This window comes from Amblyomma mixtum, chromosome 6 (genome assembly GCF_055824585.1).
Source record: "Amblyomma mixtum isolate Tamu chromosome 6, ASM5582458v1, whole genome shotgun sequence".
Taxonomy (NCBI): domain Eukaryota; kingdom Metazoa; phylum Arthropoda; class Arachnida; order Ixodida; family Ixodidae; genus Amblyomma; species Amblyomma mixtum.
Genome location: NC_143017.1, coordinates 153,715,263 through 153,733,331, shown reverse-complemented (window position 1 = coordinate 153,733,331; position 18,069 = coordinate 153,715,263). Strand labels below are relative to the sequence as shown.

Below are 18,069 nucleotides of genomic sequence, written 5' to 3'. Positions count from 1 at the left end.
CTAGGCGGAGTAGACAGGCGGAAAGCAGCCGTATCATATGATTGGAAATCGCTGCAACGATTGAACTGTTAACAAATATGTTCACGTGTAAGCAAACATATGTACAAAAAGGTAAATCTTTCAGAAAAGAAATTACCTTTATCAGCGGCAACTTTTCAACTACTACGTTTTCGTTACACTTATGCAACGCTGGGGTTTCTATATACCTTTAACCCCGTGATGTGGTCACGAGGTACGGGGACGCACGAAACGCCAGCAACTATATGCACTCTGAGTTTTTAACAGGTTTCTATATAGTGATCGGATCACTGTGGACTTCCTGCCATAAGTGACATCTCCAGCCATGTGACCGAATCACTCGCGTGATATCGTCTCTGATTTCATGGAAGGTGCCTCTAAAGGGGGATTCACACTGCGGGCGAGCCGGAGGGTTAATCTGAGATGGCACGTAAAGTCAGCAGAACCACGTCACGTGAAAGCATTCCCACTGCTTATTAGAACGACGGGCGAGCCAGCGGACGAACAGTCCCGTCAGCCGTGGCGTTCCCGGCTGATTTGTCCTGAGAGCCCGTGCGGATTGCCGTTCGACATTATTAAATGTTCATGTCCATGTTCATGCAACCGCGAAAGACTTAAAAATGCAGTCTATCACGTTATCGAGAGTTGATGCAAGTATAAAATTAATTGCAGGGAAGGCATAGCACATTTTTGGGCGGCTTACAGACGGTGCTAGCCGCACAGGAAGACGAAACCTTTAGGTTTTGCTTTGATTTCGTATCCATGTTTTTCTGTTGCCAGAATAAAGGCGCCCTTTTTTCCCGGTCGTCAACGACTGTGAACTCGAATCAATAGCCAAGAATCGGTGACGTAGTAGCGCCTGATACACCATCCGCATTGCGTATCAGCGATTCGGTAAACAGTGTGAATCGCCCTCTCTCTATCGCTTTAAAAATCCACCGCGATGTATGCATCAGACGCAGCTGACGAACGGACCAAGGCGCGCTCACAGTAGCTGTACGGGTAGAGCGCGAGGTCTGCCTCGTCGAACTCGTCGAACACGAGTGCCGAGAAGATGTAGTGGGTGCACAGGTGGTCGGGGTAGGTGTCCGCGAAGCGGAACGGGAACCCGAACGACAGCCAGTACGAGCTGAAGTCCTCCGTGATGGCGCACACGAGGGAATGCTCGTCGGGCACTGCGCACGACAGCCGTCCCTTACAATGCATTCACCTCAGTGCTCCCAGAGAAAAGCACTTCGTCTAATTGCTTGCAGTTATCTGAATGAGCAACTTCATGGGTCACATTTTTTTATACAGCTACATGGAGTAAAACACAGTTGAACGCATGCAAGCCCCACATGCTCTCTAGCGGCAGCTGCTAATAACAAAGAGTGCACTTAGCCCAGTAGTGCTAGCACGCATTTAGCAGCTGGCTGTGAGCAATAGATTTCCAGCCAGTCGTCGTGCCCTATGGATTCGAGCGAGCCTTAATGACGGGCTATGAATACTTCCACACTGGCTTGAGCTTTCGAAAAGGAATAATAAGCTATGCTGTAAACTTCGCACACTCGAGCCCTACCTGAAAGCTTGTGGAGGGCTTTTCTAGGTCGCAGATGTCGGCTCTCTTATATGAAGGTCTGTTTTATCGTTTTTTTCTTAATTTTTCGCAGCCATAAACAGCATTTTTTTCGTCACAATTACGTTAAAACTGGTGCTTGCCCTTCACTTGTTCCTGCATGTTAGTCAAGCCTGGTTTTGTGACATGGGTTCCTAAGCGGCTACCTGCTCAAAAGTGATGCAGCGTCTATAAAATAGCGATAGTGTCCTAACGCTTACCATTATATTCAACTATGACTCCCATATAAATAAAAAGTTTACACTTTTTGTCAGTCCCCTTGTTATCCGTTCCGATTTTCCAGCTCTCGACAGAAGAGAGAGCCATAATTGTAGGGGCAATAATAACTGAGGCGGGCTGTCTTATTGACTTCGATTTCAATCCATTCTGTCCTATTTCATGCCCTATTTTAGCTTGGTCGCTTGGTCAAAGAGCGCTGAACGACTGAGATCAATACTTTCTATAGCGGGCAACGTTTCATCGAAGCACGTCTCAGCTACTACTGTAACTGAGCATACTGTCACAGAAGGTGGAGTAACCTTCTAGTCACACATGCACATAGAAGCTCAAATTATATACTATTTCCGCAGAAAAATTGCTAGTACAGCATTGCCGGTACCTTGCCGCCGAGACCAAGGGAGCGGTTCTGGAAAAAACAGTACAGAGAATTTAAGTTCGAGGAATGAGAGGCTTATGATACAATGCACACCTCAACCACGCTATGTGAGTATGTTAAGGGGTGAATATGTGAAGAGGGGAAAAGAAAATCAGGTAAAGCGGTCATCCTGAAGCTTTAGAGACGCTGAGAACAAATTAAAGTTAGCTTGGACCGATAGATTACCGCATAAAACAACAAAGATGCTACTTTTATTGGAAACGGGGCTTTTATAAGAAGGAAAAGGGCCGAAATGTGAAGTACAGGTGTCGCCACTACCAGCCGATTTCGCAAGCAAACTGTATGCACCAACAAATGTTTTCTGTGCGGATCCCAGAGGCTAGACTATTGAGCCATTCCCTTCACAACGGCAATCACTGAGTTTTTTTCGGTGTAGACGTCAAAATTTTGAATTCAGTGGCGGGAAAATTTTTAAATGCAAATTTTTCAGCAATAAATGCATCTGTTGCTTCCCGACAAGAATCAGTGCATCCAGAAAGAGCCATATCATAAATTTTAATAACAAGAAAAACTGAACGGAGTTGCGTTCAGCGTCCGTGTACGTCAAGGAGTACCTGTATAATCACAGTCATGTTGCGGAAGCTCACACCATAAGATTAACTATGTTCGTTGCACTGCAAGGAAGAGGTGGTCGAAAGCAGCGTAAATCCGAGATGATTATTTGCGAAATGGCGGCAACAGGCATTAAAACCGCAAGTGCTACAGGATAAGTTCAGGGCACGAGAAAGTCAACAGAAAAATTGGTAGGGGCTTAATGTAGTTAAACCTAGTAGTCATGCGAAAGCAGGTGTTCACTCTTCAATTTAAGGGGGCAATTGAGCTGCGCCTTGAGGATACGACAAGATATCTTTAGCGGGTTAATGCGCATATATGCAAAACTGGTCATTCTCTACTTAACATTCGACTCCGTTTCAACTTATAAGTACCTTGGAGTACACATTGCGAATAACCTTTCCTGGAAGTTTCATATTAACTACACAACAGCCAAAGCCAATCGCATGCTTGGGTATTTGAAACGTAACTTTTCACTAGCTCCGTCTTCACTTAAAAAACAGCTATATACTACCTATGTACGACCCAATCTCGAGTACGCTTCATCCATATGGGACCCTGGCCATGTATCACTGAATAAAACCTTGGAGAGCGTACAGAATCGCTTTGCTCGTTTTATTCTCAATAATTACCACCGCACAGCAAGCGTCACTAACATGAAACTAAGTCTAAATTTGCCCCCTCTCACTGTCCGTCGTAAGATTTCTCGTATTTGCCTCTTCCATAAAATTTATCATCATAACCATCAACTCAGGACGCGCCTGATCACAGATGCTGCGCATGTTTCTGCCCGTGTAGATCACTGCTACAAAGTCGCCATACCTCGCCACAACACCATGACATATGCACATGCATTTCTACCAAAAACATCCCGTGACTGGAACCATCTATCTGCTGACCTGGTCGCTATCACCGACAACCACCGATTTCGTACTTGCCTTACTAACATATTTTGAAGCCCTTTTTCATTTTCTTTTTTTTTTAAAACTTGCACTGGCGCGTATCATGATCTGTATGACTGTTCCTTCATTTTATTTATTTTTTTTTACGTTGATGCTGTACTCTGCTGCATTCTGTTCCACCAAACTATTGCAAATTTGTAACCGACCCGTGTGCTTTGAATACGTGCCGTTTTTGTTCTTTTTTCGTCGTTGTTGTTGTTGCCTTTATATTTTTTTCTGTTTCCTTTTATTAACCAAATTGCATAGTGTCCCTTGTATTTCTGCCCCTCCCCTCTACAATGCTTTTGTAAGCCCTGAGGGTAAAATAAATAAATAAATAAATAAATAAAACATTCATAGATCGTGGCGAGTCCTCATACTACTACCAGCGCAGTGGCGCAGCGTTTAAGGTGCACCACTGCACTGGCAGGTTGCTGTTTCTATCACAGCCAGCCGTCGGGATTTTGCGACCCATGCTGCTCTCCCCTAGCTACCTCTCGCGCAGCTGGCGCGACGCTCTTCCGAACTTACCCGAGCTTACGCGACTAACTCAGGTAAGCTCGGGTAGTAACTCAGGTTGCTAGGCAACGGCACAAGATCGTACGCACGCACGTATGGTCAACGTACGGACGGTAACAAGATTCTAGGTCGTTGTTGGTGAGCGTATGAGTGCTTTTGCCCTAAAACGACGTGCATAGCTATACTTACGTCTTGTCCGCTCTGTTATCGGTTTCCTGGATCTCTTTGTCTTCCGAGCTGCAAGCATACAGCCCAGAGATTATTAACGAAGTAATTAAAAAAATTATAAGACAAGAATATGACGACCCTTCTCGTTTGTTATGTTGCACGAAACCGTCTACGCTGGCCAGGAGGGCTACTTAGCACGCACGATTTGCTGCTGCTACCCGTGGCGGCCAATTTAGCATGCTACCCCTAAAACACCCTGCATCGGCGCACACTCATTGGCGAAGTTATGTCAGGGTTGATCTCGAGCTTTGTTTGTTTGCTTTGCATGTTTGGTGCAAGCTTTGGGATGCATTACTTATTCTAAGCCCTTGTGCCGTGTCCTCCCGTCCACTCTCATCCCATCGGAAAACAGAATTCCGGGAGATGTCCACTATATTTCCTTTCAGAAGGTAATTATATCTCGTTATCTACACCGTTTACAACTAAGAGCAATTGCAGTTTTAATATTCAACCTATTTTAGTATTTTAGCACTTTAGGCCTGATAACATGAAAAAAGTCCGGTCGGTGGTGAAGCCTCTGAAGTTAGTCATGTAATGAGGGAAATGGCGGGAAATAAACGAGACTTTGAATGAGCGGAACCTTGGCGAACCCGGTGAAATAAAACAAATATTGCCGCGATTTGGTTTCGAACCCGCTGCGGCGCGAACAGATCATCTTCGCAGGCCACTGCACAAGAGCACAACGCCATCGCCGCAGCAGATTTTTTTTTCTTTATTTATCGCCGCAGCAGATCGCGCCTCGAGTTCCATGCGTTCAACGCGCTCTCACGCTCTTCGTTGCACGCTGTCGCCTTCACCCGCTTCCATCCGTGCGTAAGTCACGAAAGGAAGGGGAAACGCGCTTTCAATCACGCTTTCAGGTACCTGGCGTTGGTGTCAGCCTTCAAAAGCCTGCTTTCGCAGAATATTTCGGGGTTAGCAATGCTAAACCGCCAGCAATTATTTTGATCGTAAAGGCCTTCAACGAAGAGTTCACACTCATTACATGGCAGCATTCGCTATTTAATTCGGTAGTGTTAGAAGCCTCACCAGACAAAAGAAAAAGTGGAGTCACATTATTGCCATCTGACAAGTGACGTCACCTGCCAATCGTGGCAGGTGGTGTACGGGAAAAGCTGCGGCACAGCATGGCGCGGGAAGAGCAAGCTGGGTGTCACAAGACCCACGAGTCATTTCCAGCAAAGATATCAAAACCTTCGAATTTTATCACATTGGCGACACGTTTCCTTGTGAATTTTTTATCACTCTCTGATTTGTCGTCTGCAATTCACTTGTTTCAAGGTGCTGCGGTTCCTTATGTATTTATATTTTATTGTTGATCATGGGTTCTTTAACTGTACGTCAAATTTCTTATTGTATTGCATTCTCATGTAATCCACACCTGCTATAGTTCTGAATGAAACTGCAGTATTGTCAAATTAAAAAAAAAGCACTAACAAATAAATTTGTTGCGGTCACTTAAACGCTTGGGAAGCCATTACAAAGTTACACTCCTCCATAATCTAGCAGCTCAAGTCTTGAGATAAAGAGCGCTGCTCGGCTGCTGACCCGAAAGACACGGGTTTCGATAAGGCCCGTGTACTGTGCGATGTCAGTGCGCCCCCAGGTTGTCGAAATTTCAGGGGCTCTTCACTACGGTGTGCCTCATAGCCTGAGTCGCTTTAGGACGTCAAACCCCAATAAACCTGAAACGCGTAAAAAGCGCAGTGGAATCTTTAAACTTTCCGTTTGTCATCTTCGCTTCTACTAGCTGTTACTAGTATACGACGAACGTCATAAGTACTGGAGATAAGAGACTTACTTCTTAACGTTGATGCAGTCGTTGGAATAGGCTCGGTCGTTAATGAACTCGCGGATGTATTTGATGAAGCATTCACAGAGAAGGTTTCTGATGCTGTCGGCGTTGCGGTGACTGGGCTTATATCGGTAAGGTTGACTAAAGAGCGAAAAGAAAAAAAACGCCACCAGACAGAAATTGCGTTGAAATGGGACGCTGCTTGCCAACTCGAAAAATAATCTTTGGTAAGCGATCTGAAACTTGCATTCGTTGAATTTTTCACTCCAAAAGGGGGGACGCTGCTGTTAGCATTTTTTATTCCTTATCTATTCTGCACGACATTTTTTGAGCGCATTAGAAATAGTTTTTGCTCCTCTCGCAAATTTCACACTGCTGCATCTCCGTAAAATTTTTCTAGTATATATTTTTTCTCTGAATCTAGCGAAAATTGGGAAAAAGCTGCAGAGATAAGGAAATGTGGCGGTAGGCAGGTTCAACATCAATTTCGTTCTTACAGGCGTGCTACAATCAAAATATTTTTAAGAGTTTTCTTCGCAAAGCACAGATATTGGTTTGGAATTTTCGCGACGCAGTGTATGTAGACATATCTGGAGTGAGAAGAAAATTTTACACAAGAAATTTAAAGCTCAGAAATCTGAAAATCAAACAATTTCTTGGCCTGAAATATGGTCGTAGGAGTGCAGCAAAGCAAACGTGGTCAGAACAGACAAAACAGTAGTGAAGAAATTTCCTCCGCAAGATAAATATCTGGGCAGAAAACCGTAACGAAGACGTCTATTTTGTGAGCGTTTCCCCGCAATGCAGAGCCACCCCGGTTCACGGAAGAATGTTTTTAGAGCACTTCCCGCTCGATGCAGCAATTTAAAAAAAAAAAAATCGGCCGCCGCGGTGGCTCAGTGCGCTTTTTAAATTGTGTCATTTGTATATGCGTGAACATGTATTGTTGCTGGCCGCAGAACAGGCAGTAAAGAAGAAAAAAAACCTTGGTGGCTCAGTGGTTACGGCGCTCGGCTGCTAACACGAGAGACACGGGTTCGATCCCGGCCGCGGCGGTCGCATTTCGATGGAGACGAAATGTTGAAGGCCCGTGTACTGAGCAATGTCAATGCACTCTTTAGAGAACCCCAGGTGGTCGAAATAATCCGCAGCCCTCCACTACGGCGTCCCTCATAGCCTGAGTCGCTTTGGGACGTTAAACCCCCATAAACCAATCTAAACCAAATCAATTTTCAAAAAATCACTTTTCTTCGCGACTTAATGGGATTTGAAAGCCGCGTTCGCCCTTAAATGTTTTCCTTCAACCTGCTCCGAACATACTCACGTTCATTCTCCCATTCGGTCTCGGCTGACGGTAGGCTTGTTCCAGGTTCTGCAATAATAAATGTGCAGCAAGACGTCACAAAAGCATTTTTAACAGGTCTCTCACGAGCGTTAATTTTCTTAAGCTGTTATTATGAGCGGAATGTTTAACACAAGCGCAGACAACATATAAAAGCCCTTTCTTTAGCTTTCGGGAAGTGTTGGGTTTGATCCTGAGTGCCACTGGGTACCCACCGGTTTTTGAATGGATATAAGGTTTTTCCCCGCCTGGTGCTCAGCTCTTCTAAAATGAAACGCTTGTGAAATAGGGGCCAAAAGTTATACCAGGTGATTTGTTTTTAATCTGTATTGATTTTTTTTCGAAAATCTTTTAAATATATAACAATGTGGTTTGTACAGGTGGATTATTTGGCATGCCATACATTATGCCCGTGGATTTAAAGAAATACTAGGAACCTATTATTAAGGAATCAGGTTTCTAATTTTATCTTAGGGCACAATATTACATGACGGAATTGGAGGCTTTGATCATCGTAGGCAAACCCAGTACTTAAAACCTCTAAATACACATTGCGGTTAGATATATCGAACGTGAAATTATGCGCAGAATACGAGCCAATACTGAAACCTACGCGCAAGTTGCGCCGGAACTTGTATATGCAGAACTGTATACATTTTGTATTGTATGCATTGTATGCATACAATACAAAAATTGCATGCATTTTAATAGTTTTCACGCCCCTTTAAGCAAAAATTTATAAAGATTTAAAAGTAAACCCCCGGTATATGCATCATGGTTTCCATGCTTTGCAGCATGGAAACCACGACAATAGTTTGTATACGCTTTGGCACCACCTCGTCTGCCCGAATAAGCTCTAGCAAGTGTACCCATCTCGAAAAATAAAAATCTATACCACGCTTACTCCTTGTGACGAGTGCACGGTACGACACGATCGTCACCTAAACGTACCAGCAGTGCTTGACGAGCTGTTCTCGCTTGCTGTCCAAGTATCTTCGCTTGATAGTGCAGGTGATGATTCCGTAGAGGAAAGCGAAAGTATTTCAGTCGAGTTAAGGTCCGTGCTGTCGGTACTGCTTGTAAATGTTGCGTTTTCAATGTCGACGAGGCTTTCCTGTGTTGAAGGCTCACTGTCGGTCACTGTTGCAGACTCGTCGCTTATAATGAGCGTGGTACTGATTGACTGAATAGGGCTTTCTTCATGTGTCAAGGAGGACTCGTCGACGGTCGCGTTAGATGGGAAGGGATCGGTGCTATTAGATGAGGACTCGGCCGTCTCAGATAGGCCTGTGTCGGCTGCTCCCGTAGACAGTGTACCGTTGGTGTCCGTTGATGACGCTGTCGAGAGCTCAAATGTACTGTCGGCCGTCTCAGCAGAGACGTCAACGACCTCCGATGAAGACTCAGTTGACGTCGAAACGCTGGCGTCAAATGTAACTTCAGATGAACTGTTGGTCGTTAGAAAGGACTCGGTCACCTCAGAGGAGTTAGCGTCACTGGTAGCAGCAGTCGCATCATCGGTGTCAACTGGCGGACTGGCGGATCCGGACAGGCTAGTGTCTGTTGGCAGTGCAGATTCCCAGCTGGCGTCTGGTAAGGACTCGGCTGAGTAAGAAGTAGCAGTAACAGCGGCATCCCCAGACACACTATCGCTGTCGGTTGTAAGAGTGGACATTTTACTGGCCTCAGGTGAGGGCTCAAGCGACTCAGTCGAGTTAATGGCAGCTGTGGTCATAGGTTCGTCGCTGGCGTCGGGTAAAGCATCGGTCGGCTCAGTTGCGCTAGCATTAGCACTCGCAGCAGACTCGTCAGTAAGCTGACCGTGGGATCCGGTCGCCTCAGAGTTGCTGGTGTCGATCGCGTCAGGAGTCACGACGCCGGTGTCATCTGAGGGAATATCGGTGTCATCAGCACTATTGGCTGAGGCGGACGGCTGAGAGTCCGCAGTTGTATCGGTTGTCTCTCCGCTCTCCGTAACACTGCTTTCGGCACCATTCCTGCCTTCCCATTCGTGAAACTGAAAATTTAAGTCGTACGATGGTTAAGTGACTGACGCTGATAAATGTCACTGATAAACGGCTAACGCAGTATAGGCAGGAAAAATGTGAAAACGACTCAAAACAATCCAAGTGTACAGCTAACGGCTGATGAGGGAGAGGGGTGGGGGGAATGCAGACTGCGATGTGCATCTGAAACCGTAAACCGTATCAGAAGTGCAGCTGACACTCATTGCAAAGTAACTTAGTCACTACTAAGGCACACCAACTTGCTTAACTTCCCAAGAGGCGAGAGCAAAAGGCGAACTAGCAAATATCTTCTCAAACGAGGGTGAAACCTGCCTACTGCGTTTTACAAAGACGCACAGCTGTGAGTACTGACACGAAGTTCTATGCGCTGTTTTCCTTCGCACCTTCATTGTAAGTACCATGCGTGATCATGTGGTATAACTCACGGTTATGCATTGCACGGACCAGTTAGGTCACACCTCTGCGTCCCTGTGGCAAATAGAAAGGTTGAAAATTTGGCACCAGCATGCCTCAAAAGAGTGCGCGAAGCCCTGACAAGCAAGTTCATGTCAGTTGACCTGTACGACAACTTCAGAGCGCATCGACCAAGGCATCGACAATTGTTGAATCGCAGCACTACTTACCTAAAGTTCTATTAATTAAGCACCATGGAAACAAAACAGTGTTCCTATATTCGTCGTTATGAAATGGTTGGAAATAATTCAGAGGCTTATCATGAGAATAGGTATACAAACAAGCGGCTCGCCTGACGCTGATTTGGTACCAACATGCCCTCTAGGCTCCTGTTGCGAAGCTCCCTCGTCCTTACCTGTGCCTTCGTCATGCTAGTCAAGACTCGCCCGATTAAGATGCGGCAGCAAGAGAGCCGTTACTAGCATTGTATTTGAGCTCGTATCTCAATACCTAATGTCATGCTTGTGTCCCTAAAAACATTACGAGGTGCACGTGATAATACTGCCACGTGCCTAACGCGCCGCGCGGCCTCCGCGCTGAGTCGAAGAAGACGATGAAGCGGCGGTGGGCTCTCGTGGCGCGCTGTTCTGTTCTGTGTCGTGGAAGCTGGCTCCATAATTAAAAAGGCTCCCAGTCTTGGGTTCTTCTCGACGTCTACCTTCACGGCTCCTCTGGTCGTGACAATACTAATGCTTATAAGAGTGTAGCGTGGATATCGTTAGGTAAGCCTTACACTGGTGCTTCAAAAGCATTCGGGTACTGGCCCTGAGACCTTGTACGGTCCAAACTCACTTGCTCAATAAAGTTTTCCATCCATCCATCCATCCATGGCCCCCGTAATTTTGTATCGTCTCATCTGCGACACATCTACACCTATTTTTCTTCTCCTCCCATCGATGTTTTGTGAAGCGTGAAATTTAGTTTTTAGTGCCTGAAATGATATCGAGGATATTTGTAAAGACCGAAAGCTTCCCTAATTACAGTTGTATATGAGTTGCGATCTTACCCTCTTTTTGTGCCGGTGACTTTCTTTCGGCATCGCACTACCACCGTACACATCGGTAGCTGTGGCGGCCGACGTGGCGGCCGATGTGGTGGCTCTTTTGGGGGCAACGCGTGAGGACCTTTCAGTCTCGGTGTTCGGTGTCGTCCAGCCTTCCGGTATAACTTCGTCTACTTCGGCCTCCGGTGTAGTGCGGACACGTCGCATTAACGAGCTGTTATTTCCAGCGCTTCGCGCCTTGGCGGCTGGCGCTGCATGTTCTGCGTGAAAGTGACACAGGTCAACAAAGTCTGTGCGTATACCTTGCTGGTTGTTACTTTCTGCGAACTGTTCGTTCCTGCCACACTTTTGGAAAGCAGTTACTACTGTTAGCACCTTGAGTAGCATATGCAATACTGCAAAGAGAGAGACTATATGGCCACAAAGTAGCATGCATCAGTAAGATCCATGTAAGCAACGGCGTGGGGTAATAAGTTCAATAAGGCGTGGACCATCAAGATGTGTTGACTAAAAACGTGATTAAACTGTTGCAGAAGTTTCTGCTTTGAGAGGACAGAAGTAGCAGAAAATTGTAAACGCTGTTTTTAACTTCGAAATAAATGCCCTAAAAAGGCTGATAAATAACTCTAAGCCGGGAATAAGACTTTCAGTAGAACTTCAGATATCATATCAGGAGATAGCTGACGGCCTACTTGGTCTGAAGATAAAGGTTCTCATGTGGTGCGATATAAAGATCTAATCAAGAAACACATTCTGAAGGGGACAGGTGATATATATGATCGCGTTAAATACAGCATAGACTAACGTAATAATTCGGTTCCACATGATACCGAAACTAGATGTCGTACTGGAAAGAGCTGAACGGACTACGATCCCCAGAAACAATCCTAGACAGAAGGATAGTACCTCAGTTTACATGGAGGAAAACTGGCACCCAGCTCTAAAGGAACTGACTCGAATTGGTGGTGCTGCAGGAGATAGAGATCCGAAAGTTCGCCTCACTTCAGAAAGGATATCGTTTTTTTTTTTTTGAGACAGCGCTAGTGGCGCGCATTAAATTTCGAAGTAACACAGTCAAAATAATATGAAAGTCTTCTTTTCGCAGGATATTTCTTAGCTTCAGTTTTTTTTTTTCTGAGCAGTAATGAGACCTACATTCGTAATCAAGGAGTAATTACTCAGCAGAATGTGTGGATGCCAATGAATAATTCAAAAAATAAAATCTACTCCACCTTGGGGGATTACGCTGAATATTGGACCAGACCTAGATCCGTTTCACCAGTTGATATTTCTGATTCATTTCATACAGCCGCACCGCAGTCATGTCATATTTTATTTCAATGCTATATGACTATGCAGCAACGGTTTGCTGAAGAAAAAGCCCCTTTCGGTACTTTGTGTTTTGGTAATTGTGGTCATGCGTCTTGCAGTCGGGTAAAAGGGGAAACTAATAACTGCCGCAGTATATTTAAGACCCCACCGAAAACCGTGTCGTTAAATGCGGCGGCGCAGCAATGGTCAGCAGTGGTCAATTTAACGTAAAATTGAACTAACGCGAGTATGAGTGCTGACACGGTGACAACTCGCACGATAGTGCATCCATGAGCTATGAGACCTCTTTCTCTCGATGCACAAATCAACACGTTTGATTGATTGATTGATTTATTGATATATTGATTGATTGATTGATTGATTGATTGATATATTGATTGATTGATTGATTGATTGATTGATTGATTGATTGATTGATTGATTGATTGATTGATTGATTGATTGATTGATTGTAACCAAACGTAGCTTTTTTGGTGGCATAAGCGAATAATAGCAGAGTGAGGAAAATAACGTACCGAAATCGCCGGCTTCTATTGGTATAAGCGGTCTCTGGGTAACAAGGAGGTCGCCTTCCTGCTCTGGATAGCAAAACACAAACGGGCATAGATTGAAGCACCGGCTAGCATAATAAGACATTTTTGAAGTTCATGGTACTATTAAACTAAGGAAAAGTCAGCAGTGCGTCCGACAATAATCGTGCACTAACCTTCACCGATGCCTACTTCTGGAACCTCGCCTGCATCGGAAAACGTGAACAACTGAGCAATGTTGTATTACCCGCAAACATACCATCAATGTATGATTTTATGAAAGCATGCGAGTGTTTGAAAACAGAAAAAAAATATATCTTACCTGCATCGGCTGGGTGGCGCTGTAGAAAAACTCTTGCTTTGACGGCAGAGCTCACATCTGTGAAAAACCAATGCATCGACAAAGACAAAATAATGATCCGGGTAAGCTTTGCAGTTCACTGGATCATTATTCCCTTTACTTCAAAGCCTTTGGAAATGGGCATTTCGTTATATCTCAGGTTTTTACCAGCGTAGATCGCTTCAAGCAAATTTATTTAGCGGTTGAATACGCATGCATGTAAATCCTGAAAGCAGTACCATTGATCCATCGGGAAAGCACGGTAAAGTACCATTGAGAAATCTAACCATAGATCCCTGCTTTAGCAAGTCGCTTGCGACAAGATTTACTTTTTGCATAAAAGTGGCTGCGAGGCTAAGAAGTAGGCAAAGACAGTTAAAGGAAGAAAATGACACGCGTGAGAATTGTTGTGTTCCTGCGCTTACTGATAACTTTTCCTTCAAAGCTTCCATTTGTTCTGTCGGCACCTTGCTTGGTGTCCACACATTCCAATGAACTGAAATGTTCGATTTTGCACCATCGTGAACTGAAACGGAAGAAATCTAAACAAATGCTTTTAGTTCGAGTGGCATGCCGCCCGTGTCACCATGTGCACACACAAACAGAATGAGCGAATTTCAAATGTAAATAAATGGTAAGTGAGAGCGCAAAGAGCATTTTACAAGTAAGATTTGCAGCGATGACTACGAGTCGGCCATGATAATGATCAAGTTGGCGCAGAATCTCTCGGCACTCTGTAGGTTTCTAAAAACTATAAATTAAAAGTATTTCCGTTCAGTTACGCAGTGCTCGCTATTGAAGGACAGCAGAGGGCGCTAGCTGCTGATGTCCAGGAAAGCTAGGTATGTATATGCAATATCGAGAAGGCTGCCGCTCTGCTATTTGGTCAAATAAGGGAAGGTAACGCATTCGAGAAGCCTCTCAGAATTCGGATGTGGCGTTCAGTTCAAAGCAGTTCGAAAGAGTATTTTAGTAACATGCATTAAGCCGTTACACCGCATGTATGTTTTGAGAGTGTACCTTTCTATCTGTGTAATTTCCACTAGGCCGTAAATATATACATAAGAAAGTTTGACGTACCGTCAATCGAATTGGGTGGCAGCGTAGGCACTGTAACACATAAAGAAAAAAAAGTCGCCTTGCTTCAGATCTAGGTAGGTTCTGGTATGACGCCTCTTGTGGCAATCACGTCACAAGAAGAGCGAGAGAAAGCTATTTCTGTGCTCTGCCGTATCAAGAATATAAAAATAACGGAAGAAATCCCAGGCATTTCGTTTTCCTTCGGAGCGAACAAAGAACCGACAGTGATTGACAGCAGTACTGTAGAGCACTACTCTCTCCTCCCCCCTCTCCAGTACGCACATATACTCTATCACTCTTTCTACAAGATGTCATCACCTCTTCCGGTATCAATTTGGACAACATTATCACATAATCAAGTTCCAGGATTTCATCGTTATTCGCTATTTGGGAATGCATGCAGCGCGACAAAGACGACACAGGACAGCAGATGGACAGGACAAGCGTTACTTTCGACAGGTTTAATTGATTGCTCTCTCTCTCTCTCACACACACACACACACGCACACACGCACACACGCGCGCGATTGCTCTCTCTCTCTCACGCACGCACGCACACACACACACACGATTGCTCTCTCTCACGCACACACGCACATACCCACACACACGATTGCTCTCTCTCACGCACGCACGCGCGCTCACACACACACACACACACACACACACACACATGCATGCGCGCATGCATGCGCGCATGCACAAAAGAGCATCGGATTGAGTCAGTACCCTTCCGTGAAAACTGTAGTCCAGCTGAGGAGGAGGAGAAAACATTTATTGTAGCACTGTATTGAATTGGGAAGGGAAGCTGTGGTCGCTGACCTGGGTGGCAGTCCCTATTCCGGGACGCCATTGGCTGCCGCCGCTGCCCGTGCTCTCTGGACCAGGGCCTGCTGGGCCTCCAGGTCCGAGCTGGACAGGGCCGCCTCCCAGCCCTCCCTAGTTGGCTGATATATAACTGCTGTATTTGTATTTAACTGGCAGGCCCACACCATGTGGTACAGGTCAGCATACTGCCCGCAGAATTTGCACCTGCCCGTGAATGTCGGGTCCATTTGTTTTAGTACAGCGGGATTTAAGAAAGACCCGGTTTGGAGCCGTCTGAGGCGGCACTCCTCGGTTCTGTCGTGACCCTTGGTGGGTCCCGGGAGTACCCGCCTACAGAGGCGTAAATGGTTTGTGATATCCGCGTAAGAGATTAGCGTAATCGGTATGATTGCCGCGGCAGAACCGGGGAATTGAGTGGAACCCGGGGGAAGGAACGCCCGGGCAGCCGCGTGAGCGGCATCATTTCCCTCAAACCCCTGGTGACCGGGCACCCATACTATCTGTTTTTTACTCATAGCCGAATTCGAATCGGTCTCAAATGCCAATAGTATTCTGCGGGCGAGCGGCGCTATCCTACCCCGCACGTCATTTCGGCAGGCCTGCTGCTAGTCCGACATTATGCACACTGCGTCCGAGTGGGTGGCGGCCAGTGCAATCGCCACGTCCTCCAACATTAGCGCGTCGCTACTTTTTACCAAGAGCCTGTTCACCTGCTTTCCCTCGTGCACCACCGCAACGGTGCAGAAGCCCTCCTCGGATGTACCCGCTGCGTCCACGTAGTATATGCCTGTCTTATTTCCGTAATAATTTTGAATAAATATTGCCCTGGCTTCACGCCTCCCCTGATTATACTCCCAATTCATATTTTTGGGGAGCGGCTTAACCGACAAAGTATTTTTCCATGCCTCCGGGATGTCGACTCTGCGTTCAGTGGTGGGGCGCGGCGCGAGATTGAGGTCCCGAAGGACTTGTCTGCCGGCGCTGGACATCGACAGCCTGGCAATTTGGCTTGTTCTGTGGGCCTCAATCAGCTCTTCCACCGAGTTGTGGACACCAAGTTGGAGCAGGCGCTCAGTGGACGCTTTGGCAGGCAGTCCTAGCGCTTTTTTAACCGCCGCCCGAATCATCGCGTTGATGTTCCCGCGGTCGCTCTTCCTCAGCTTGAGGTGGCGCCTCATAAACCACGCGACTGACGATGAACGCCTGAACCAGGCGAACGGTTTCTTTTTCCAGAAGTCCACCATGCTTGCCGGATATCCTGCCAATCATCCTACTAATTTGTTCGCAGGTGGACTTTATTTTTTGCAAGGCCGTCGCATTGTTACCCCGGTTGTTAATCTGCAATCCCAATACCCGAAGCGTCTCCACCACTGGAATCTGGGTGTCGTTAACGTAAATTTGCATGTTCTCACCTGAGTTTTTATCCGTGTTAATGTGTAGAAGTTCTGATTTGGAGCGCATTCCAGACCACACTCCCGAGCGTAATCTTGCACTACCGAGGCAGCCTCTTAGAGGGCCCCCTCCATCTGCCCCACGCCGCCCCGGGACGACCAGATAGTAATGTCGTCTGCGTAGATGGCGTGGCGTACGCCATCCGCGGCATTGAGCCTCTCGGGGAGGCCCATGAGGGCAACGCCAAAAAGCAGCGGAGAGATAACTGCTCCTTGAGGCGTCCCTCGAGCTCCCATCTCGATGGGCCCGAATTTTTCATTGCCAAGTCGTATAAAAGCTTTCCTATTGTCTAAAAAAGTTTTGTACATATCTGAATGTTTCCTCGCCGCAATTGGTGGCGTTCAAATTGTCAAGAATTTTGCTATGTTTCACGTTGTCAAAAGCAGCTCCCTTCAGGTCCAGGGCCAAAATAGCCCTGTCCGCCGGGTTCCCGAAGGGGGGGGGTCGATGACTTCCCTATTGATTTGGAGCAGCACGTCCTGCGCTGATAAATGTGGCCGGAAGCCGAACATTGAAGGCGGCAGCAGCTCGTGCTGTTCCAAATAATTGGAGAGCCTTTGCCTCACTGCCGCCTCCATTAGCTTACCGGCGCAGGACGTGAGAGATATTGGTCTCAAATTTTTTATGTTTATCTTTTTACCGGGCTTGGGGATGAACGTCAATACAGACGTTTTCCAGTCGTTCGGTAACTCCCCCAAGTCCCAGCATTCGTTGATGTAGTGCGTAAAATCTTCTGGAGCTGGATCGTTGAGGTTGGCCAGAAGGCCGACCGTAACTCCCGGTGCCGTCCCTCGCCTCATCTTCATCAGTGCGGCTTTGATTTCCGCAACGGTAAATTTTGCGTCCAACTTTGAATTTTCCTCTCCGGTGTATGTCCTTATCTCCTCATCATAGTCTACAGCCGTACATAAGTACCTTGCTCTCAGTTTGTCGGCGAGTTGTTCGTCTGTTCCTCGAAAGTCGTGAAGTGCATGGCCTCCTTAAATTTCTGCTCTGTTCGCCTTTGGTTTTATTAGGCTCAATGAGACTAGCTGAAAATACTGCGGTGCAAAGAAGACAACACAGGAAAGAAAAAGACAACACATGCGCACATGCACACACCTCAACTCGCCCCACAGGCCGTCATTCTCCTGTAGTCTAGCCAGTACGCGTTTATAGGCACGTATATATGATGTCTTTCATCGCTGTCACTTGCAGTGTCATTTGCCCCAGTGTCTGCGGATTTTTGTTGATGCGAAAAACTGCAAAAATGTGTGTGTGGGTGAGCCATCAATAAAACCAGTTGAGAGTAGCGCTCGTCCCGTCAATCTGCTGTCTTTTGTCGTCTCTGTCGTGATACATGCATTTCCAAATACCGTA

At 46.2% G+C, this 18,069-nt stretch overlaps 1 protein-coding gene across 1 annotated transcript; it reads right to left on the bottom strand.

The window, feature by feature from the left end:
• Positions 1-945: 945 nt before the first annotated feature.
• On the bottom strand, positions 946-17,510 carry LOC149340834 (uncharacterized). Its single transcript, XM_089551193.1, has 10 exons — positions 17,351-17,510; positions 13,333-13,389; positions 13,187-13,216; positions 12,996-13,058; positions 11,152-11,408; positions 8,617-9,682; positions 7,627-7,695; positions 4,490-4,537; positions 2,232-2,258; positions 946-1,193 (listed from the first exon to the last, which is right to left on the bottom strand). The coding sequence occupies exons 1-10, from the start codon at positions 17,508-17,510 to the stop codon at positions 946-948; spliced, it is 2,025 nt and encodes a 674-aa protein (XP_089407319.1).
• Between the last annotated feature and the right edge of the window lie 559 nt (positions 17,511-18,069).